At 37.7% G+C, this 24,457-nt stretch overlaps 4 protein-coding genes across 8 annotated transcripts; 1 reads left to right on the plus strand and 3 right to left on the minus strand.

Annotated features, from left to right (window-relative positions):
- The first annotated feature begins 1,876 nt into the window (after positions 1-1,876).
- LOC104780334 (putative phospholipid:diacylglycerol acyltransferase 2) lies at positions 1,877-5,524 on the plus strand. Of its 5 annotated transcripts, none has more exons than XM_010504830.3 (6): positions 1,877-2,589; positions 3,213-3,435; positions 3,618-3,904; positions 4,038-4,368; positions 4,466-4,731; positions 4,888-5,524. In XM_010504830.3, the coding sequence occupies exons 1-6, from the start codon at positions 2,198-2,200 to the stop codon at positions 5,375-5,377; spliced, it is 1,989 nt and encodes a 662-aa protein (XP_010503132.2). In that variant the 5' UTR covers positions 1,877-2,197; the 3' UTR covers positions 5,378-5,524. The 5 variants fall into 5 exon arrangements, 3 of the variants coding, with proteins under 3 accessions (XP_010503132.2, XP_087366353.1, XP_087366354.1); XM_087510227.1 differs by having other exon boundaries at positions 1,990-2,589; positions 4,466-4,736; XR_015596765.1 differs by having other exon boundaries at positions 1,992-2,589; positions 3,618-3,909.
- Positions 5,525-8,778: 3,254 nt separating this feature from the next.
- LOC104780335 (uncharacterized) lies at positions 8,779-11,665 on the minus strand. Its single transcript, XM_010504831.3, is given in 5 exon segments — positions 8,779-9,376; positions 9,379-9,427; positions 9,691-9,738; positions 9,834-10,802; positions 11,132-11,665. Coding segments are annotated over 5 exon segments (1,656 nt in total). The 5' UTR covers positions 11,339-11,665; the 3' UTR covers positions 8,779-8,993.
- Positions 11,666-16,816: 5,151 nt separating this feature from the next.
- Positions 16,817-18,835, minus strand: LOC104780336 (sucrose transport protein SUC8-like). Its single transcript, XM_010504834.2, has 3 exons — positions 17,413-18,835; positions 17,235-17,298; positions 16,817-17,098 (listed from the first exon to the last, which is right to left on the minus strand). The coding sequence occupies exons 1-3, from the start codon at positions 18,652-18,654 to the stop codon at positions 16,929-16,931; spliced, it is 1,476 nt and encodes a 491-aa protein (XP_010503136.1). The 5' UTR covers positions 18,655-18,835; the 3' UTR covers positions 16,817-16,928.
- Positions 18,836-23,629: 4,794 nt separating this feature from the next.
- Positions 23,630-24,457, minus strand: LOC147945830 (uncharacterized). Its single transcript, XM_087509382.1, has one exon. It carries the CDS (start codon positions 24,455-24,457, stop codon positions 23,630-23,632), a length of 828 nt encoding a protein of 275 aa, XP_087365508.1.

The following is a 24,457-nucleotide window of genomic DNA, read 5'->3' on the forward strand; positions in this document are numbered from 1 at the left end:
GCTTAAAAAACGGACGTTGTGGTTAAGAATGCATGTCTGCATGCATAATGTAAATAGGAGAATCGGCGTTGCCTCGATTTTTCTTAAGCATTGATCCTGGCTCCACACACTAATTCGTAAACCATTCACACTAATTAGTTTGACTATGTCTATATGTTGTTCCATAAAGACCGGTCAGCTAAGTAGCCTCCGACTAATTAAATTTAGACATGACAACTAACCGGGACAATTGTTTATTTCGATAAGGCATGGCTTGTGCAATGTGAAGTAGTAAAGGGCCTTCATTGTCTGAAATAGTCCAGTGGCGAATAGGGATCTCTTCTTACAAGAAGCTTTGTCCCAAAGATTTTGACATTGATTTCAAAATACAAGGTATAGAAAAGTGAGCTTATTTTCTCCGTTTTATGGTTGATAAAAATCGTATCAAACGAGTATATCCCTTTTCATCCTCCTAAACAATTAACACTATCCTTAGAGTCTCTACTCTACCAAATTGGAAAATCACTGAACAAAAGATTATTTTTAATTTATCAAGAAAAATATAGTTAGCAAGAAACCGTATGTAAGACTCCTTTATAAAACGTATACATTACAAGCATAAACGAGCGTATCATAATAATAAATATATATCTTCTTGTAGTATGTGATGTGCCCCAACGGTTGAGTAAAGAGACGTAAGGTAATCTTTTCGATGATCTAATTTTTGGTCTTTGGATTCTCTGACTACAAAAACAAAATTGTTTAAACTTCTGCAGCACCTCTTTGTATCACTAGGGACAAATTTAACAAAAGCAAAAATACCAATAAGGCCAAAATATAGGATAAAAAATTACATACGAAAATTATGGCAGGGAATAAAGAAACCTGATGATTAAGATGGAACGGTGCGAAAATGGGTTTACGTACGTGTTTGGTTCAGTTTCTCATTTCGTTTACGTGCTCTACTTACTCTTCACGTGTCTTCGTGCCTTCACGATCGATGCCAATCTACAGTTTGACGGCAAAAAGAGAATCTCTTGATATATATTAAAATTAAAATATCAATCAATGCAATTTAATGCAAAAAAATGTTATGATCCATTGAGATAATTGCTGCATTTATAGTATAGTTGTATTACAGATCTTTGACCCCCAAAAAAAAAAACGAGTTGTATTACAGAAATGAATCAATGATAAAACTTTTACATGCACGGATTTAGGTTAGCTGGTCCCTGGATGTTCCGTTCTTGGGGCCAATTCTTTCGGTTTTCGGGTAATTTGAGTATGATAATCTGGTAATCATATATGAACCGAATAAAATTTGGTTCGGTTCGGTATAGATACTAAAAGTTGGAACCGAATAAGACGCGAAGACATTTGGTTCCAACGAGCTGTTCGGTTCCGACTTAACTGAAGCAACCGAAAATACTCATACGAAATCATAAGACATGGTTAAAACCACTTGAATCCGAACCAAACCAAAAGCCATAGATTTATTGTATTAGTTTCAGATTTTTTGGGTACCATCCGGTTCTAAAAGTTCTAATAGTTCGGTTTTTATATAGTACACGAGACCAAACTTAATTCCAAATTTTATTTAGCTTCGATCGGTTTGGTTTTTTAATTCCGGTTAATATTCTCAGGCCTATGAATATGCATAACAAAAGGTAGCCATAAAACAGGTGACTCTATAAAGTTCTTAAGCGATGTCACTTGAGTGAGTAATGATGAATAATAGTATAATTTGGTCTTAAGGTATTCATTTAGTATAGCAACTGATTAGTATATATGCCAAAGAAAAAGAAAAAAGAAGAAGCAAAACTGCATGTAAAAAGGAAGACAAGTGTCCTAAAGTGTAACAATATCTTCATACTTTTCACACACTTCTATTTCTACTAGCTTACAAGTCGTCACCTCGAATATTCCTCCCATCAAACTCAACAAATGTTGAAATTTTCATTACTAGTGATACTGTAATAGTAATAAATATAGAAAAATGGCGGCATAATTATATAAGTAGAAACTAATATTAATTCTTCTTCTTCACATTGGAAATGTCGTGAAGCTTTTTAAGACCCCAATTTTTGTTCTTTCCTTCTCTGCATTTTACAATATTTGCCATTTATTGCAAAACCAATTTTTTTCTCCTAATGAAACGAGATCTTTATTGAGTTTAAATGATTTTGGTTTAGCTCATAAAAATAAAACACATTGTTCGATGCCTCCACTTCTCCGGTTCAGAAAACTATCTTTCTCCGAAGACACCGTCAACCCTACAGCCAAACAACAAACCACCACCGAGAAACCAAAACGTCGTCGTGCTGGGAGATGTAGCTGTGTGGACTCATGTTGCTGGGCGATTGGTTATCTCTGTACGGCTTGGTGGCTTCTTCTCTTCCTCTACCACTCAGTTCCTGTCCCGGCTATGCTTCAAGCTCCCGAGTCTCCAGGGACTAGGTTGAGTCGAGACGGTGTTAAGGCGCTTCATCCGATGATTCTTGTTCCGGGGATTGTAACCGGCGGGCTTGAGCTTTGGGAAGGCCGTCCTTGTGCCGAAGGGCTCTTCCGTAAACGTCTTTGGGGTGCTAGCTTCACCGAGATTCTTAGAAGGTGACAATTTAGACCGTTATGTTATGCGTCACTCGGTTTGGTTCGATAAACTTAGAGAACCGGGTTGATATTGGTTTCGTTTTTCAGGTTTAGGGGGTTTACAATCTTGGTTAAGCTTGATTTCATTTCTTGAAATGGCTTTACGTACATTGTTATGGTCTGAGGATTTAATTTGGTTATGGGTGGAGATGGTTCTTTCTATGTGTTTTTGATTATTTAGCATCTATAGTTTTGGATGATTTAAAAAAATTATGAATAAATTTATTCAATTCTAGATGTGAGAAGGAAATTAATGTCAATTTGGAAATGGAAACCGTAAGATTTTATTTCTTATAGCAAGTAGAAAATTGTCAAAGATCTACAGAATATATTATGTTTCTAAAACATGCAATGACGATAGATTTTGTATTTGTAAACTTACTAATTTTAGAATATCAGTTTCTAATAGCATTTCAGATATTATTGTTTATGATTTTTGATGAATTTTAGAAATTAGGATTGTTAAAGTTTTTTCTTTTTTAATTAAACGACTTTTGGGATTAGCATTTCGATTTTCTAAATTCTGACTTAACCCGTTTGAAGAGTTGACTTGCTCGTTTAATTGTTGTGATTTGATTTTATAGGCCATTGTGCTGGTTGGAGCACTTATCTCTGGACAGTGAGACTGGTCTCGACCCACCAGGAATCCGGGTCCGAGCAGTCCCAGGACTGGTGGCTGCAGACTATTTTGTACCGTGCTACTTTGCCTGGACTGTTCTCATAGAGAATTTGGCGAAAATTGGATATGAAGGCAAGAACCTTCATATGGCCTCCTATGATTGGAGACTCTCTTTCCATAACACCGAGGTATGTTCACATTAGCGGACTTGGTAGTATTGATTCCTATATGTCACATTGACACACTAGTATCAATGATAATGATTATAATATAAGACATCACGATGATTACTATATTAGCTACTTTTGTATATGTAATGTTAGATTGTATTTGGATTAATCTATAGATTTTTTGGATTGGAACCGAGCAGGTACGTGACCAATCTTTAAGTAGACTGAAGAGTAAAATCGAGCTAATGTATGCTACCAACGGGTATAAGAAAGTGGTGGTGGTTCCGCATTCAATGGGGGCTATCTATTTCCTTCACTTCCTTAAATGGGTTGAAACACCTCTTCCTGATGGAGGCGGTGGTGGCGGTCCAGGTTGGTGCGCCAAACACGTCAAAGCCATTGTCAACATTGGACCCGCCTTTTTAGGTGTCCCTAAAGCCGTTAGCAATTTGCTTTCTGCTGAGGGCAAAGACATCGCTTACGCCAGGTTAGGTCCATCGACATTTTAAAGTTACTTTAACTTGTTATATGTTAGGAACTTAGGATCATATGAAATGGTATATTCTTTTCAATATCTGAAATAGCTTAATGCATTTTTATTGGTCGTGCTTATGGTTTAGATCTTTGGCTCCCGGTCTCTTGGACTCGGAACTTCTCAAGCTACAAACACTCGAACATCTTATGCGGATGTCACATAGCTGGGATTCAATAGTTTCTTTACTACCAAAAGGAGGTGAGGCAATCTGGGGCAATCTAGACTCGCATACTAAAGAAGGCCACAGTTGTATTGACTCCAAGAGAAAATTATCACAAAGTAATCTCCATAGACAAAACGACAGCGTTAGACCGGAGTCTTGGGTGAAAGAACCCGCAAAGTACGGAAGAATCATAGCATTTGGAAAACGAGCATCTGAAGTGCCATCCTCACAACTAAATACTCTTAACACCAAGGTTTATATTAACAATTTTTGCCATGGTCACCTGCCTTTTTCTGGGGTCAATGGACTCATAACTGCGTTTTACTCTTTCTTTGTCTATGCTTAAACAGGAACTGTCAAGAGGAGACGACTCTTTAAATGACAGCACATCATGTGGAGAGTTTTGGTCAGAGTACAGTGAAATAAGCCGAGAAAGCATAGTTAAAGTAGCAGAAAACACAGCTTACACAGCCACCACTGTTCTTGATCTTCTCCGTTTTATAGCCCCTAAGATGATGAAACGAGCTGAGGCTCATTTCTCACACGGCATTGCTGAGGATCTTGACGATCCTAAGTATGGACACTATAAGTACTGGTCCAATCCACTCGAGACCAAGTAAGGTTCAAAACATTTTCCCATTGTCCTTTCTTTATATAGCAAGTAGGCACACATCCAAAAAAAAAAAAAAGTAATTATTGGTGCCTTGGCTGGCAAGAAAGGTCTAGGTCACAACATTTCTTATATGAATACCTTGTTTTATTCCCCTAACAGATTACCAGATGCACTAGAGATGGAGATGTACTGTCTTTACGGAGTAGGGATTCCGACAGAGAGATCTTACATATACAAGCTCACAACCCCTTCGAGTAAATGCAAGAGCAGCATTCCATTCCGGATAGATGGATCAGTGGACGGAGATGATGACATTTATCTAAAAGGAGGAACTCGGTTTGCTGACGGAGACGAGAGTGTACCGGTGATAAGTGCAGGGTTTATGTGCGCAAAGGGATGGAGAGGGAAAACACGGTTTAACCCGTCAGGGATGGAGACGTTCGTCCGGGAATATAAACACAAGCCGCCCGGAAGTCTACTCGAAAGTCGAGGAACAGAAAGCGGATCTCATGTAGATATAATGGGTAATGTTGGACTCATTGAAGATGTTTTGAGGATTGCTTCTGGAGCTTCAGGTCAGGAGATTGGTGGCGATAGAGTTTACTCTAATGTGATGAAGATGTCAGAGAGAGTTAGCATTAAGTTGTGATATATGTAACATAATTAGGAATTTAACCAATTTTTTTGGCCTTTTTAAAAAAATATGTAAATAAACGTAAGTTCGTTGTTTCTGCTCAGTGCTCATATTTGTTTTGTCGTGGTTAAATAAAATATAACGAAAACCTTGGGAGTAAAATAGTAAGTTTAAAAACTAGGTGGTCTTTTCTGCAAATTAATTATATTCCAAAGGACTTTTTAAGTTAAAAACCAAAATTGATCGTAAACCGGTTTAAATATTTTGGATTTGATTCGGGCGATCAGATCATATGCCCTCGTGGCTTAGAGGTGACTCTAGATTTTGGAATACGAACAATTTCAAGACTCTAGGGTCCATCAAACAAACAAGGCGATGTTTTGTTGAGCCTTTAAGATTGATGTGTTTTGGTTGTGTTGCAGTAATGGACGAGGGACGCCAAAAGGACTTGCAGTTGTTGGAGGAGATTATTGATAAAGGTTTAAAACAGAAGCTTGTACACACAACTGCTTCACGGTATCTTTTTTTTTTACTTCTTTTGATGAAATTATAATTTGAGTAAATGTATGTAGGATATTAGGTTAGCATACAAAAGACTATAAACCATTTAACTGATGGTCAACCTTGAGAAAAATGGTGTGAATAGTCTCAAACATGGGGCTCTACTAATTTTGCTTGTAACCTGGACTTTTTGTTGGGGCTTTTCTGACTCTCCTGTTGATGATTTTGATTGTCTGATTGTATTTCTCTGGTTTCTCAGCTGTGGATGCTGATTGATTTGGTTTTGTGTTGTTATTTATTTTGAATGGTGTGAATAGTCTCAAAACAATGGTCAACTTGGTTCAGAAGTTTACATGCAAGCTGAAGTGTACGTCGCTTTATAGCTTTTGATCCTTTCTTTTAATATTAGTCAACTCATTATCTGGGAAATGTCATACACTGTGTCTCCATGTGCAGCTTAATGCATTTTGGCAAGAGCACAATCTCTTCTGCCTTCAATAAACATTTTAAGAACTTTCAGTATGTTCAATATGTTAGATGCTAGAAAATGTTGAGATTACTGCGGATTAAAACTGGATAGGATTCCTACCAGGTTTGCTTTAATTTCTGATTTCGTTTACACCTTATGTCTATTTGTATTCAGGCCAGATACGCGGCACATATTCATGGATATATAGGACTCGGCTTTTATGTAGAATTCACTATATGTATGAGAAACAATAAATAATGCATTTTTTTAAACTACATTTATCAACCTTTTCTACAATGAGTTATAGAGGCAATCGGAAAATTCTCAATCGAGTTAATGATCACCAAAATTCTTAAAACATATTATCCAACATTCAAATATATATTTTTTCCTTATTCCGTAAAAAATAATTTTATATGTTTTGTAATGCTTTTTCTATAGCAATAATAATATAATTAAAAAAATAGTGACTGAAAATATAAATAATTATATGAAATATTTTTGATTTATAGTTTTGCAAAAATGTCAATGTACAAGAGTTGCAATGTACAAGAGTTGCGCATACATAATTGTGTGGTAGTGAGATAATTCAAGGTAACACTTGTAGATAATTCAAAGTTCCTATTTATCATTCAATGAGGGAAGTTTTTTTTTATTACATAGTTTATATTCATCTAGTTAATAGTCACATGAATTTTGGAAAACACCAGAGGATGATGCTAAATTTTAAAAATTACCATTTTTTTAATCTATATCTTTGTAGTTATCTTTCCTATGGCTTGCTATGGCTTGAATCATGATTCTCTTCACTTTATCCTTATAAAATGTTTTAGTAATGTTGACAAAAAAATACAAAAGCACGTATTTTTTTTTGCCTTTTTTCAAAATAATATCAATATCTTGTTTTCTTATTATTTTCCCTGAGGTTATTAAATCCACGAAGATTGTTAGAATCATTTTTAACTGTCCATGAGGAGAATCTCCTTCCTGTCAATGAGGAAGATAACAACGTTGAGCTCTACCACAAGTCACAACGTGAGGAGAACCAAGAGGAGAATCCCAATGAGGAGGATAACAATGCTGAACTCTACAACTACATGTAGAACCAAGAGGAGAATCCACTTGATGTCAATGAGGAAGATAACAACGCTGAGTTCTACAACAACGTGCAGAACCAAGAGCAGGTAAAATTAAATTTTTCATTCACTCACTCTTATTGATGTTTTTGATTGATGATTCTGACTATTTTTTTATCTTTCAAATGTAGGTCAACGTTGTGTAAGTTTAGAAGAGAAAAGATATAGCTTATGTAACGAGTAACGATTGAGAGTAAATTGGTGTATGAAGTGTAGAGTTTAGATCGGAAGAGAATAGTGTAGTGTAGAAGAAGAATTCTTACTTCCTACTTGATTTGGATCCTAGGTAAAAAATAAATATAGACAATTACAAACAGAATATTCTATACAAGATGCTATGCACAATTACACATAGTGAAAGTGACATCTCCTCTTAAGTTAAACTTGTCATCTTTTGTTTGACTTAAGCTCCCACTTGTCCCTAACTCGCCAACGGCTCTTTGGAGAAGGATCTGGATGTTCCACGACCGTTGGAGGCTTCTCTTCATGGACTGGACTCGTAGACATTCTAAATGGTACGGACGGCCCATCTTGATCATTTTACGGACGTACGGACATGGGGTGTGAGTTCTCATACGTTGGAGGTGAAGAGGAGGAGAATCCCCTTGCTATCAATGAGGATAACAACGCTGATAAAATGTGCAGAACCATATGCAGAACAATGTTTTTCCATACCTTTGCTCTGTTTTTTTTCTTTCTCCAAATGCTGCTTTTCAAAGTTCTGTTTGTTGCCTTATATTTCTGTTTGCTTCTGGGTGAATCCAAGAAACACATGGTTGTATTATCGTATATGATGAAATGAGTTGTGTGGTAGAATGCATTATAGTGACTAAAAGTGGATTTACTATATAAATGGTGGTTTTTTTTTTTTTACAGGCAACTAGAAGAGTTTACTGGTGTTATTACGCAGATCAAAGGTCGCATCAAACTGGTAAGTTCAAGGTCTTATCTTGTTTTCTAATTTGTAGTTCATTTGTCTTTATGAGGTTGGGATTTGACTAGAAACCTACTGCGTAGTTACCATTTGGGTAGTGATTATGCTAATGGTTGTGTATATTTGCAGGCTCATTACCAGATTCAGCAAACCTACTGAAAAGCCTCCTTCATCCCGGCAACGTGCGTTTTAGTACTACCAACTACCAAGCTTTACCTTTTCTCTCCAATGGAGACAGACACATTAATTTAAGCAATTAAGATTAGATGATTGTTGTCGTATAGTGGACCAAATTGTTAGATCAGTCATCTATTCAAGATGATCAGGTGTAGATTAAGTAGAATGTTCTTTCTTTTGATGAAGTAGAGAATGAGAGTTAGCAAACTGCGTGGATCCTCAATGAACCCACAATTTGTGTCCCCATATACTCACCACATTCAAACGTTAACTGTTCTGAGCAACAAAATTTTGAAGCTTCCCCTCAACCAGCAAAACAAAACACACAAGTCTAAATCTTCTATTCGGAAAAAAGCCAAATGTCAAACAAGAAACCCAAGACAAGCCGAACAAATAACTTTGGGGGCAGTTTTATCATTTTAATGTGCGAATATCCCGACCACATTGACGTCCTTCTCTTGTTGTCCCCTTCTGTTCAGAGCCATCAATGGCGATATTACCTACACCAGCCTCCATAGCTTCCCTTTCGTCCTTTTCCTTTTCTCTGTTCTCAGTTACTGCTTCTTCTTCTTCTCCTTTTGGTGCTTGCGGTTTCATTGCCGGTTCCAGTAATCTTGGGCCTGGACTGAACCATGGGTGTGTTAGGCATTGCGCGGCTGTCGGTCTCTTCTCAGGCACAAATTCAAGAATCGGGATTAAGAAATCTGCCATGGCTTTTGCGTCCTGCTCGCTGAAATCATACTTCTCCTTTAAGACTTTGCTGATTGGCCAAAACCGCAACCGCCGGATGTGCCTAGTTCACCTAGTCGGTTGAAGTAATCCGGCGAGTATCGACCGCCTAATGCAATCTACAATTGAAAACAACATAACTCATCGAAAGAAATTTGGCTCTACTGTTTATCCGAGTATCAACCATCAGAATTTGCAGTCAAATGGAACCAAAAAAACTAAAATCCAACTTTAGAAAGGATTCGATACTAGATACATATACATGCGATCTTATACGGTCACAACACTACTTAAATTTAGAAAGGATTCAATACTAGATATGTATATTTGTTCATGCGAACTTAGATGGTCACAACACTACAACTATATTTATCAGCTTTACCTTTCGTGGCATCATCCCGAGAAGCTCCATCATCAATGCCAGGTGATCCTGAAAGAAAAGCAACCAGTTTAAGACTGCACATAAGAATAATACAGCTTAGCTTCATACAAAACGGCTAAGAAAGTGAATATATAAGAAGGTACCTCATCCCGGTCATAGTTTTCACCACTGTGAGGATCAAATAGGACATCTCCAGTGGCCAGCTCCAAACAAATACAAGCAAAGGACCACATATCTGCTGAGGTTGAGTATTTTGATCCAAGAACAACCTCTGGACATCGGTACTGTCTTGTCTGAATATCGCTTGTGAACTGTTTATACGTCCAACAAGCATTCCCAAAATCTACTAATTTGCATTTGCACTCTATATCACTCAGTAATTTATGCCTCGTGGATCGGCTTCCTCTCCTATTACCCTGACTATTCTTTTTGTTAGCCTTCTCTCTGGCTTCTTCATCTTCCATTAATCTTGTGGAACTTCCTTCTGACCTCTCCTCTGTGGAATTGCCATTTGTTCTTGCTTCTGAGTTAGAAATTCTTTCATGTTCTTCTGAAGCTTCCTCTCCACCACAACCCTGAACTACCACCTTCTTAGCCTTCTTACGGATCTTCTTTTTCTGATTCTTTGTCAAATCGCCATCGTATGTATAACTCTTAGTTTCACGTTTAGCAGCTGACTCAGAAACAACTTTTTCCTTGGTGGATGGCTGAACAAGTGGAACACCTGATCTCCTAGCATCTCTTGATGGATCAATAGTGGACAACAGTAAAACATTCTCCGGCTTTAAATCAGTATGAATTATAGAGAGCTCACGGTGAAGGTAATCCAACCCAACCAAAATATGAAAACAGAGCTCTTTAACCTTGTGGAGAGGGACCCCTCGGTAATCACTGTACTTGATAACGGACAACAAGTTATCTCCCAAGTACTCAAAGACCATACAAACATGTTTCCCATTAGGACCCGAATGCTTGAAATGATCCAGTAGCTTTACAACACATTTCTTATCACCAGGGTCACTTTCAGCAATCTGTTTCAAGATCTTGATCTCATCCATGGCTGCCTCTGTGTAGTGCTGAGCGCTCTTCTGGACTTTCAAAGCTACATAACGCTACAAACAATAAATTTTCTTGCGTGGTCAACGCTTTGAAATGAAATTAAAGCAAGGTCCTCCAGCTCAAAACCAAACAAGTATAAGATACTACATGTGTTTCTCAGGGATCTGAAACTAACAGTTAAGAACTCAATCTGACAAGCTGGCTCATGCACATTATATAGGTAAACCATAACCTCCCTCAACCACATTACCGAAACAGAGCATATATAGTCTATACAGTACTGAGAAACATAACAAAGCAATCATTTTGTTCTTCTTCTTTTCACACCCTATGTTAGGTTCCTTAGGAAACAAAAACGAAGAGGGTAAAAAAGGAAACATACCGAACCATGAGTGTCCCAAGCAAGCCAAACAGTAGAGAAATGACCCCAACCAAGCTTACTCTGAATCACATAAACTCCATTCTTAAAAGTATCACCAACTCTCACCGCATGGTACCCTCCTTTCCTGTAATCCTCCGTTCCTTCGTCCTCCGACGAGTACTCACTCTCGTCACCCACACGTCCGCCGTTTTTATCCTCCGCCGCCATTTCCGGAACTTCACAAAAAGGGGCAATCCCGGAGACCCAGAACCACCTCGATTCTAGGAAAAAGTTTCGAAATTGGGAGAATCCCAATTGAGAAGACCAAGCGATTTCGAAGCTTAACCCTACAAATTGATGATTCAATACAAAATCAGACTGAAACGAAAGATGATGATTCTGGAATCTGATTTGGTGAATCAATCGAATTTGTTCAATGTGATGATTGGGGAATTTTGAAAAGTCTCGAGAGAGAGAGAGAGAGAGAGAGAGAGAGAGAGAGAGAGATCGGTTGGGTGGTGTGTCTCCTTGGTTGGTTTGGTAGTTACAAATTAGGGTTTTCTACTCACTTTAGATTCAAGATAAACCGGTTTTAATTGGACCCGGTTTAACGGTAAAACCAGAAAAACGATTTGTCAAAATAACTGGGAAATGGGAAGTACATTTGTCAAAATAATTTAATTATGTCAAATTCCAATTAATAAATTATTAATTGGGAAGTAGTTGATTGTCAAATGTAATTAAAAATCCATAAGAAATAAAAAACCGTTTTCTCTCTCGACCCTTTTCTCTTAAAAACCGTAGATCTTTAGCCATTGTCGTCTGAGTTTTGTTTGCCTCTTCGTCGTTTGGGGCTTCGTCGATGGTGTAAGAGGGCTCTGCTCTCCTTCTTTGCTTTTATTTTCCAGTTGTAGTAGTAGGGTGATTCGATCTCTTCCCTTCCGGATGTGTTGAGGAGTGGCTCAACTGTTGCATCGTGATGGTGCGGCGGCTGACGCTACGGAGTGAGATCTCGGCTCTTTTTTCCTCTCCGGCGGCTGATGGTGGTGGTTCGAAGCTGCTCCGGGCGGCATTCTATGTAGCTTCAGGATTCAGATCTGGGTCTTGGGTCGTGTTTCCTGCTACACCGAACCTCTATGCCGGAGATCCTAGTTGTCCGGAGGTTAACGGTTGAGTTGGGTTTTTTTTGAGTCTACCAGTTATTAGGGAGGATTCTGTGTGCATCGGTGGCCGAGATTTGAGGACATCCTTAAAGTCGCGTTCTTGAGAGCTTCCTCCATTTTCTGGTTTCAGTCCGGCTAAGAAGCGAGACAACAAGGAAAATGCGACGTGGCCAATCCGGAAATGCACCGTGAAGTGAAGCTATGCTAATCTTTGCTCCAATTTCTTATCTTTAGTTGATTACATTCTGGATTTACGAGAGTAATTCGGAGAAGCCTTTGCTCTTGCTGGTATTGTTTCGCATCTCTTGGTCGGGTCAGTCGGATGTATTGTCCGTTTTTGGCTTAGGACCAGAACAATGAAAGCCATAAATACCAAGCTAATCTGATGTTGCGCCTCTGGGTGTTGATGCTATTGGGACAAGTTCTACTCGCCGATCATATGGTACTAATAGCTTGGATTTGAATTAATTTTTAGTGTAAGATTTGGTCTTCTCTGTGTTAGTAGTTGTTCTTGTGTCATAGGACTTATTTAGATGGTTTAAGAGATGATTTCACACCGAGTTGTGGTGTGTTATCTATCTCGTTGTGGTAAAAAAATGTTTTGTTTCTCGGTTAGGTAGCGTTGGATCCGCTAGTGATTCAGGGTGGTACTAGATCGACTCATTGCATTTGGTCCAATTCTTTGGAGGGGATGTTAAGTACCTTTGATTTGGATGTAGTATCTTGGTTAATGAATAATTGATGTTGAGCCAAAAAAAAAAAAAAAAAAAATTGGGAAGTACATTTGTCTTTTTGTTTTCCCATAAGTGTTGCAAAGGTTACAACAGTGGAAAACTCCACTTATAGAACTCGATATGCTAATGAACATTACAATATTGGATTATCCAACAAAGATTGATCATCTCCTTTTCATCTGCTCAAAAGTAAACATCTTCATGATCTTTCAAGTTCTGCTTCAGCCTTCAGACTTAGAACTACAACCTTGGCTGCTTTAAGCGGAACATTTGAAACAACAGATCACACTAACAAGGAACTCAAAGAAAGAGAACATCCAGCAGAAAATTCCAACACAAAATAAAAAGACTAAGAGGGAAAAAACTGAATCTCTCACTTAACCCCCATCCCAGGAACCTTTACACTTAACGCACAACCCGGTGGAGACATGAGTGCAATCCAATTCATCCGAAACTTCTTCAAGACCCTCAATCACTGAGATGCTAAAGCTTGAAAGAAAATAACCACAAAGCAAACCAAAGATCGAGTACTAAGAATTTACGACCCAACTAACAAAATATTGGCCCAAAGTAAAGAAACAACTGGCCTTATTAAAACACATAGGTGTCCCAGAGGACAGATAAGGTCAACCGATGATAGCATGAGTAATTTAAACACGTGCACCCTGCACTGCATTCAAGCCACATGTAAGCATATCCTTCACTTAATGATGACTCTTTGGATTCGCTCGGGAAGAAGATTTCGACCGCCGGTGATTGACGTCGGAGAAATATCCGACCATCAGTAACCGAAGTGAATTTACCCAAGAAAAACATTTATTCAATTCGTAGACATCTCGACTTCATCATGAATCAGTGAAGAAATCTTAATCTGAATGAGATTTAGAGGAAATTTTATTCCAGTAAACCGCCGAGCAAAACCCAACAACTTCAATTCCCTTTTTTTTATTTCTCTTCTCTAAATCGGTAGGTATCAAAGACCACCGCATCTACATCTTATTTCTAAACAGATGAAGATGTCCATCGCTAAATTTGGAAACACCGAAGTCAGGCGGACATGACCTACATAGATGCATAACTTTGCTTGCACTTTCTCTAGACTTTTCTATTTTATCTTCATGCCAAATATCACCATAACCACCTTGCCCACATCAGAAACCCAAAGTTGTACACACCGGAATAACAAAAACTAAAACACGACAACGGTATAGCCGTAACGTAAGCCGACCAACTTCTGTTAAGTGAACCGCAAGCTGCCGGAAGGAGAGCCGGCCAAGTCCTGTTGAAAGAACCAGAAACTGCCGGACGGAGAGCCAGCCAAACTCTGTTAAATGAACCAGAAGTTTCTGGAAGGATAGCCGACAATCTCCGCTACTGAAGCCGGAGATGCCATACCAAAACCCCAACTAAATCGGAAAAGATAATAATCAACGGCAACAAAGTCACCGTGATAGGACCCGGACAGCGCCAGAGAGAAACTAAAGCTAGCCATCGTCACGAGAACCGATCGATGCTAGACCAAGGCCATCCAACCACCGCTAAATAAGCCGATAGCTGACGGATGAGTGCCGGAATATAAACCGGACGGCTAAAAAAGAAGAACAAAGAACTCTCTCTCTCTAAAGGATTTGAGAGAGAGAAGAGAGAGAGCGGGAAGTACATTTCTCAAAATAAATTTTTTATATTTACATAATTAAACTTTTGTCATTAGTATAAATATCATAACTTGAAGTTATTATTTATAATATAATCGTATTTTAAATTAGTATCTAAAAAACAAAGTTTTAATAATTGTAAAAGAAATGAGTATTCCATAATTTAAATATTCGAAATATTTTTAACTTGCTAAAAAAAATATTTTTACAGACATGTTATGGACCGAAATAGAGTTTACAGAAATATAATTATATAATTATTTATGGATTGGTCTACTAAAATACACAAAAAAATTTATTCTGTTACCAAACACAAAAAAATATAACATAATTTCTCTAAAATTATAGAATCTCAATATTAATCAAAACATATCAAACAATTACAAAAATACAACTTATATATTTTTTTCATAATTAAAAAAAATAACTACAACATATATTTTTCTTAGTAATTTAAAAAATTATTCCGTGGTATACCGCATGTTAAAGTCTAGTACTACAATATAATGTACTTGATTGTGTTTCAAATTTTTTAATTTCAATGTTAAAGTCTAGTACTATAATAAAATGTACCTCATTGTATTTCAATTTTTTTAATTTCAATGTAAGTCTTCGAAACGAGATAGCTTTAGGCTCCAATAAAACAAAATACATATGTGATCCTTGTGATCATTTAATTAACCTTCAATCATTCATTTCTAAATATTAGTTAAAATAAATGTTTATTCGGTTGATGATTTATTGTTGGATTTCTAAATTTAAAATATATTTTAAATAGATTTGAAAGTAAAACTGAAAAGAATTCAAATCCGTAAATAAACCATGTTATGTCAAGATACATATGTTTCTATTTTCGAAATATATTAAATTTTATGAATCATATGTAAATTAGATTTACAAATCAATGAGAGCTAATAATATTTTTTAATTTGGATGAGAATGACCGTTGTCACTAAGTGACTCACTACACATGCTTATTTTTCAACCTAGTCTACAGCGGGTCGAAAACTTCACGTTACGTTGACCCAATCTGTCAACTACTAAACCTTGTAACGTTGATAATTAATTAGGTAATTAGTGATACAGTCTAGGGCTTTACATTCTATTAATGTAAAACTTCTAATATAATTAACACAAGACTTTGATTATACTTAACAAATAGGAAACACTAAATAGGCACGTTTTCGGGATGCAAAAATTGGAAAACAAGTCAACACCAATCGCCTGCTTCCACAAAAGCTACGGGTCAATAATTTGTTCTCCTAAAGTGTTTGAATATTATATAACTACACAAATATAATTATATACGCATCTATATAAATAATATCCAGTGAGAAATATTGTATATACTGCCAGTAAGCATGGCCAGTTTCTACTAATATTATTTAAAAAGTACATTTGAATTTGTGCTTCAGAAATTTTCATGTGATGCCATTGTAAAAGATGTCATATATCTAAAAGATAACTTAAATCACCTCAGTAAAAATAATTATATTGAACGATGTATACGTAATTTTTTAAATGTATATATTTTTAGTTTATTTTAAATAGAAATGTAAATTTACTTTTTATATGGAAGCAACATATTTTTAGACTCTGAATACAACTTCACAAATTCGGCACGATGCGATGGAGAAAACATATGAGCTTGTGATAGAGAAAACACAAGAAACGCTTCCTCAATTAACCAAAGCCAAACCCGGAATGCAATACATCATTGTGCTTCGAAGAAACTGATTTCATGATATATGTAGATATGTGAAATGAAATAAGTCTGAGATTCTAATAATGTGATTACAATTATGTGTGTTTATATGTGTGAATGTGTTGTGTTCGTATCATTTGAACAATCCCTTTCATTTATGTGTATCATATGCTACACATATTACTTTGAAATATCAGTCACTATTGTTTTCCCAAAATGTCTTTCCATTAGATAACTACAGTATACAACTAATGGACTACTATGTCTCTTTATACTGTCAGTTATACACTTGCAAAGGCTGGCCCAAAGGAGGCTAATCCAAAGGGTCAAGTGATGAACTCAAAAAGTATAGGAAGTTTGGTATGTTTGTTGAACTCAACAACTATTATTTAAATGGTTCCTTCTTCCAAAAGAAAAACAGATGAATATGATTAATTAGGAGCAAAATATGGAAAACATGATCAGAAAATATATATTTATATATTGCATACAAATATGCAACATGTTACATCAGTATTAGACATGCATGTGCATACACATAACAAATAAAACAAACACCACTTAAGGTAAAACAGTAAATGCTACAACACTGCTAATAGCCGCTGCAATTGCTCCGACCACAAATCCTGGTAAGTTTCCACCTCCAAATAATGCATCAACAGGACCAGCTCCAAACGATACAATCATTTGTGGTATCACGATTGCCATATTTAATACTCCTAGAGAAAGTCCTGTAGAGATGACATTAAAATAAAAAAAAATTCCTTATTAACTTAATTAAATGCTTTAAAGTAATTTATTTTATTTTGAATGGTATAATTTTTTTGAAAAAAAAAACCAAAAGTAAGACAAAAATATTTTAAATACCTTGGCCGGCCCCGGTGCTGCTTGAGATTATGGAAGCTAGGGCGAATGGAATACTGAAAGTAATCTACACAAAACAAACAAAAAGAAGATTAATAATGTTAAAAAATAAATAAATAATGGATACTAATTATAGTAACAAAATTTGGATTAAGAAAAAAAAAACAAGTTGTGGACTTACAGCAAGAGGAATTCCAAGAATAGCAAAGAGAGCCAATGCTCCACCTTTGATGCTATCGGTGGGAAGGGCCAAGGCACCGGCAGTTTTCCGGTGCTCCTCCGCCTTTTTAGAAACCAAAACCGTCATTGCCAAACACACGGCGAGGATGATATTCACAGCTCCCCAAAGCCTTTTGGCTCCAATTTTCCTGCTAATACCTTCAATACCAAGCGAAAAGAATCCAAGAACGATTGAGTTAAGCATCAATCCCAACGCACCAACTGTAACTCCTTGGTTGTAAAGTCTCTTCATGTTGTCATCTCCCTCTGAGCTTCCACCGTATACTTCACGACCCATCCAGTCAGTATCGAATAAAAGGAAAGGGAACCACGCAATCCAGTTCAAGGATGTTGTGATCAACAACATCCACATTGGTTTTTTCATCACCTTGAAGGCTCCAAATAACTCACCGAAGAAGGGAGTTTTCTTCTCTTCGTTGGAGTCTGCCTTTGGTGACCATGGTTTGTCTTCGACGTACCAAAGAGATATGATGGTGACGACGAGGAGGAGAGTGATAGAGAGGAAGAAACAACTCTTTAGATTTGCGCAATAGATGTCACATGATTTAGTCATTGTGAAAGGAAAGATCTTGTGGAGGTGACTGTATGAACCAGCCGCGTACCCCAAAACGTTTCCAACAGCCATGAAGAAAGAGAAAGCCGCGTTTGCGGTTCGCGTTTTCCTAGCGTCTCCAGCTGCTAAATCACCGAGGAAAGCACGGCAAGGTCCTTGGAGAGTGTTGTTAGCCACGTCCAGGATCCAGAACCCGAGTGCGAAGATAACGACGGCTTTTGACTTTACACGCTCCTCGACTTTGTCTCCCAAGCTGTGGCCAAAATCAGCCGCGTAACCGATTAAGAAAACAGCAACGGCCACTAGAAAGGCGCCAGCGGCGATGAAAGGACGACGACGACCGAATCTTGACTGACATCGATCGCTGTAGTAACCGACGGTTGGTTGGACAAGTAAGCCGGAGATAGGACCACATAGCCAGATGAGAGATGACCATTTGTGTGGAACCCCGAGAAGCTGCACGTACGGAGTTAGCAGAGACAACTGAAGAGCCCAACCAAACTGTATACCAGCAGCGATAGAAGCTACGGATATCATCTTTCTGAGTGGTGATGGCCCATCAACAACTGCCGTCGACGATGAAGAAGACGACTTATCCACAGCATTTTGTTTTTCTTGGAGGTCACTCATCTTCACCTTATCCTTTGAGGGAATTGTGCTGGTGATGGTATTAAAGACAAGGTGAAGAAGAGGACCGAGATGTTTGTTCTATAAAATGTTGTTATTCCGTGTTTCAAATAGTTTAGGAAAGCAAAGCTTTTATAGCTAGAACACATACATCCTTTATTGGATTATTCTAATAATGACAAAGCTATAACGGTAACACAACCGAAAATAGTTTGTCATTCTTATCCATAGGTATGATCGGTGGTTGTTGTATACTCCCCCAATCCAAAATAGGTCTACAGCACTAAAACTCTTCTAATCTTATTTTAGACATTAATTATTACCAATATTACAAGTCAAATATAACAAAAACAGAATTTCTGGTTGTATGTATTGTAATTTCTACGGCACATAAAAAAGCTGTGCAGTTTTCTTTTTCTCTTTCTATTTTTTTCCATTTTATTTATTTTCACTCCATTTTATTTATTTTCACTTATTTATTTTCACCCCTTTTTTTTTTGCATTTTGAACTAAAAAAGGAATAAAAACGTACGTACCTGGTGACAAAATAAAAACATACATAACTCATCTAATCTGCATATAATATACATATACGCATTTGACAATTTTATGTTACTAGATTTTTGTAACAAATTTTAATAATGAATTATATATATATATATATATACATAAATTAGTTTATTCACACAAAAAATGTAAATAAATCTACTTACTAAATGAAAATATGGGATAAAATTGATTATAGGGGTGGGTTTTGTACATTGAGAATGAAATGCCTAGTATTGTAGAGGCAGATGTGGTTGTTGCTTATCCCTGTGTTAGTAAGATTATGCGTTCTATAACTTCAGTCAGTCATCTCTATTTTACTATTTATGTTTACTAGACTCAAAAGTAAATTAATTTTCACTCTCTATGATATAGGAATCCAGATGAGGGAACGTACGTGAATAGATGAAAATAGGCAAATGGTTGATAACACTGTTCTGCCTATTTGATGGATGATAGATGGAATGCAACGAAGAGATGGTAAATAGACAAATGGTTGAAAACATTGTTCTGTCTATTTGGTAGCAGTGGACGATGAAGAGATAGATGGATGGATTGAAGGACGCCACAGAGATCTGTGAAAGGATCTATGATAAGTCAAATCTCAGTCTTCAAGGATTCACACACAAGAAGAAGGAGAAAAGGGTGGTTGCTTCTATCTCAGAAGAAAACCTAAGAAAACTCTCATTTTATTTCATAAAAACTTGAAAGATTACAATGCTGAGAAGGGACCTTATATAATGATCCAACAGCAGGGGACCTTCTAAGGTCGAAATTTATTACAAATAAAAGGACTAAACTTGCAAAAACAACAGACTCGATTTTAGGACCTAATAAATAAAAGACTCAAAAGACCCAACGGTCGATTCTTGCAAACAAGAAAAGAACCATTATTTATTATTTGAATTCAAACACTTACCTTGGTAATAGCTCTCATGCACGCTCCAGCCTTTCATTGATTGCTTCGGAAATGATGAAAAGAACGGGTTCTTTAATTCCTTGTAGAACTGGCAAAAATGATGCTTGTGGAGTCTTCTCTTTGGAATCTTCTAGCTCCATGAGAGTAATGAGACTTGCAATGGACTTGTTGAATTGTTCCTTTAAGGTTCTTGCTCCCAACCCTGTCATAGGTTTGTGTACCATTGTTGGCAGAACGGGTTCTTCAGGAACTGAAAGAACGGGTTCTTCGGGAAATGGCAGAACGGGTTCTTCGGGAAATGGCAGAACGGGTTCTTCGGGAAGTTGACTACTGATGTCCTCATTATTCCCTCCCCCTTGAGAGAGTTCTGTGTGCAGAACTATTTCATCTGCATGGAAAGGAGATAAATCAGCAATATTAAAGGTTGGAGAAATGTTCAACTCACCTGGTAGCTCAATCTTGTAGGCGTTGTCATTGATTTTCTATAAGACCCGAAATGGTCCATCTCCTCTTGGTGACAGCTTGGACTTTCTCTCCTTGGAAAATCTTTCTTTTCTCATGTGTAACCAGACCCAATCTCCAGGTTCAAACGTCAGCTCCTTGCGGTGCTTATCCGCATGCTCTTTGTTCTTTGCGCTTTTCTTCTCAAGATTCTCTTTAACTCTTTGGTGAAGTTTCTTCACAAAGTCAGCTTTGGTGACTCCTTCTGCACTAGAATAAACAGCTTGGGGCAGAGGTGTGATGTCTAATGGGGTTAGACGATTAAAACCATTTACAACTTCAAATGGAGAGAACTTGGTACCAGAATGCTTAGCATGATTATAAACAAATTCAATATAGGGTAAACAAGATAACCATTTTCGGAGATTCTTACCCACCGTAGCTCTCAAAAGAGTGGAGAGAGTACGATTAACTACCTCAGTTTGGTCATCAGTTTGAGGATGACAAGTGGTGGAGAAGAGTAGCTTAGTTCCTAGCTTTTTCAACAAATTCTTCCAAAAGTGGCTGAGAAATTTGGTGTCTCGATCTGAAACAATGGTCCTTGGGATTCCATGCAAACGCACAACTTCTTTGAAAAAGAGTTCAGCAGTTTGAGAAGCATCATTTGTCTTGTTACATGGAATGAAATGTGTCATTTTGGAGAACCAGTCCACCACAACAAAGATAGAATCTCGGTTGTTGATCTTAGGCAGCTCTAAAACAAAATCCATAGAAATATCTACCCATGGTAGGTTAGGGATAGGCAAAGTCATATATAAACTATAAGGATGTGACCTGGATTTTGCTTTCAAGCAAGTGATGCACTTTGCATAGAACCTTTCCACATCTCTTTTCAAATGCGGCCAAAAGAAATGCTCCATCAGAACACTTAGTGTTTTGTCTCGCCCAAAATGTCCCATAAGTCCTCCTCCATGTGCCTCTCCTATTAGCAGCTCTCTCATGGATCCTTGTGGAATGCACAGCCTTTTGTCCTTAAAGAGAAATCCATCATGTTGGTAGTATGACCTATAAGCGGCTTTGCTTGTTTCCTTAAAGGCTTCTTTGAAATCTGGATCCTCCACATATAGACCTTTGATATGATCAAATCCCATGACTTTAGCCTCCATTTTAGTGATCAAAGCATGTCTTCATGATAAAGCATCAGCTACAATGTTCTCTTTGCCCTTCTTATACTTAATTCTTATACTTAATCACATATGGAAATGTCTCCACAAATTCAAGCCACCTTGCATGCCTCTTCTTAAGTGTTGTTTGTCCTCTTAGGTGCTTGAGTGTCTCATGATCTGTATGAATAACAAACTCTTTTGATAGTAAATAATGTTGCCAAGTTTCTAGAGATCTTACCAAAGCATAGAGCTCTTTGTCATAGGTTGGATAATTAAGTGCAGCTCCGCTGAGTTTCTCACTGAAGTATACTACTGGGTTTCCTCCTTGAGTTAGAACAGCACCTATTCCTGTACTAGAAGCATCACATTCAATCTCAAACATTTTATCAAAGTTAGGAGTACCAAAACAGGTGCATGTGTGAGGCTGTTTTTGAGCAGATTGAATGCATCCTCTTGTGCTTGTCCCCATTTGAATTCCACATTCTTTTTAATCATAGATTTCAAGGGTGCAACAATGGTATTAAAATCCTTCACAAATCTCCTATAGAAGGTAGCCAGTCCGTGGAAGCTCCTAACATGTCCAATGGAGCTTGATCTTTTCCTCATCGACCATTAGTCCCTGCGAACTCACAACAAATCCTAAAAACACAACTTGATCAGTGCAAAACGTGCATTTCTTAAGATTAGCATAGAGATGTTCAGCCTTAAGCGCTTTTATCACCATTTCAAGATACTTTACGTGATCTGCAAGACTTGTGCTATAAATCAAGATATCATCAAAATAAACAACCACAAACTTACAGATGTACTCCCTTAGGACCTGGTTCATTAACCTCATGAAGGTGCTTGGGGCATTGGTGAGTCTGAATGGCATAACTAACCATTCATATAGTCCTTGCTTTGTCTTGAAAGCCGTTTTCCATTCATCACCTTCTTTCATTCTCACCTGATGGTAACCACTCCTTAGATCAATTTTAGAAAAGACAGTAGCTCCACTAAGCTCCTCTAGCATGTCATCAAGCCTTGGAATGGGATGTCTATATTTGACAGTGATGTTGTTGATTGCTCTGCAGTCTACGCACATTCTCCAAGTTCCATCTTTCTTAGGTACTAGCAGAACCGGTACAGCACAAGGGCTTAGGCTTTCACGAATGTAGCCCTTTGACATTAGATCACGAACTTGCTTTTCCAGCTCTTTTGCTTCTTCAGGGTTTACTCGGTAGGCTGGTCTATTAGATAGTGGTGCTCTCGGAACTAAATCAATTTGATGTTCGATTCCTCTTATAGGCGGTAGTCCAGGTGGTATCTCCTCGGGGAAGACCTCTTTAAACCTTCCTAAAAGTTTAAGCACTTCTGGTGGTAAGTCTTTCTCTTCTTGAACTGAAAACAAACCTTCCTTAAAGATCATTGGTAGCACCTTGTCTTGTGAATTAATTGATTTCAAAACAGTAGAAGGTGTTATGTAAAGATTAGTTTTGTTTGACTTAGCTTCCTTTGACATGGTCTGGTTCATTTCATGCACTTCTTGAGGGGTGAGTGGAGCTAGAGTATGCTTCTTGTTGTTGTGTGAGAAAGTGTAGTAGTTGGTTCAACCATTGTGTAAAGTCTCCTTATCAAATTGTCATGGCCGTCCTAGAAGAAGGTGTCCATCTTGCATAGGAACCACATCACACACAACTTGGTCTGAATATTTGCCTATGGTGAATGGTATGGTGACTTGTTCGGAGATCCTTAGTTCAGCCTTATCATTGAGCCACTTAAGTCGATATGGATGGGGATGCTTTATCTTTTGGAGACCTAGCTTATCAACCAAATACTTGCTGGCTACATTAGTACATGAACCACCATCAATGATTAAGCTACATACCTTGGAGTTTATGGAGCAACGAGAGTGGAATATATTTTCTCATTGAATTGTTTCAGGATCAAAAAGAGTGCTAAGAGCCCTCCTTATGACTAGAAGCTCTCCCATCTCTGGATAGTCCACAATATTCTCCTTAGATTCATTACGTTCTTCTTCCTCATCTTGTGATTCATACTCTCCATTGGCCTTAAGGATCATTACTCGCTGGTTTGGGCACTCCCTTGCATAGTGTCCTTTTCCCTGACATTTAAAACAAGTAATATCACGAGCTCTTTGGTTAGTAGGCTTACCTTGCTCTGGTTTGGTTACTTTTGATGCCTCAGGTGCAGCTCTTTTAAACCTCTGGTCCACATCAATAGATTTTCCCTTGTCTAAAGCTTTTTGAGGTGGTGGTGTCCATGGAGTCTTACTGCGGTTAGTAGAAGTTGTCTTCCTTTTGATGTGTTGTTCAGCTTGGACTGCTAGGTGCAACAATTCTTCAAGATCATGATAGGTTTGTCTTTCCACCTTTCTAGCAATTCGATCATGAAGACCATCTAGGAACTGTGCCATCAAGTTCTCCTCAGACTCTTCTACCTCCAATCTGTTTTTAAGAGATTCAAACTCTTCAAAGTACTCCTCAACAGTTTTGCTTCGTTGTGAGAGCTTGCGGAACTTCTTTTGTAGCTCTCGGTGGTAATAAGCTGGGACATATCTCTTTCTTAGCTGAAACCTCATATTATCCCAAGTGGTGATTGGTATATGTCTATGCCTTCTCCTCTCAGAAACATCTCTGTCCCACCAAGCTAAGGCATTGTCGGTAAGTTGAGCAACATCTAGGGATACCTTTCTCTGTTCAGAACAGTTGTAGTAGCCAAAGATATGTTCCAT

This window comes from Camelina sativa, chromosome 4 (assembly GCF_030686135.1).
Source record: "Camelina sativa cultivar CO46 ecotype springtype chromosome 4, ASM3068613v1".
NCBI classification, from domain to species: domain Eukaryota; kingdom Viridiplantae; phylum Streptophyta; class Magnoliopsida; order Brassicales; family Brassicaceae; genus Camelina; species Camelina sativa.

Bases quoted from the DNA above. Each gene is read 5' to 3' on its own strand.
- LOC104780334 (XM_010504830.3), top strand. From the start codon at position 2,198: ATGCCTCCACTTCTCCGGTTCAGAAAACTATCTTTCTCCGAAGACACC. The intron at 3,905-4,037 runs GTTAGGTCCATC...CTTATGGTTTAG, and splicing joins AAAGACATCGCTTACGCCAG to ATCTTTGGCTCCCGGTCTCT. The intron at 4,369-4,465 runs GTTTATATTAAC...ATGCTTAAACAG, and splicing joins TAAATACTCTTAACACCAAG to GAACTGTCAAGAGGAGACGA.
- LOC104780336 (XM_010504834.2), bottom strand. From the start codon at position 18,654: ATGAGTGACCTCCAAGAAAAACAAAATGCTGTGGATAAGTCGTCTTCT. The intron at 17,299-17,412 runs GTAAGTCCACAA...TGTTTTGTGTAG, and splicing joins TTCTTGGAATTCCTCTTGCT to ATTACTTTCAGTATTCCATT. The intron at 17,099-17,234 runs GTATTTAAAATA...TCATCTCTACAG, and splicing joins CAGCACCGGGGCCGGCCAAG to GACTTTCTCTAGGAGTATTA.
- LOC147945830 (XM_087509382.1), bottom strand. From the start codon at position 24,457: ATGGAACATATCTTTGGCTACTACAACTGTTCTGAACAGAGAAAGGTA.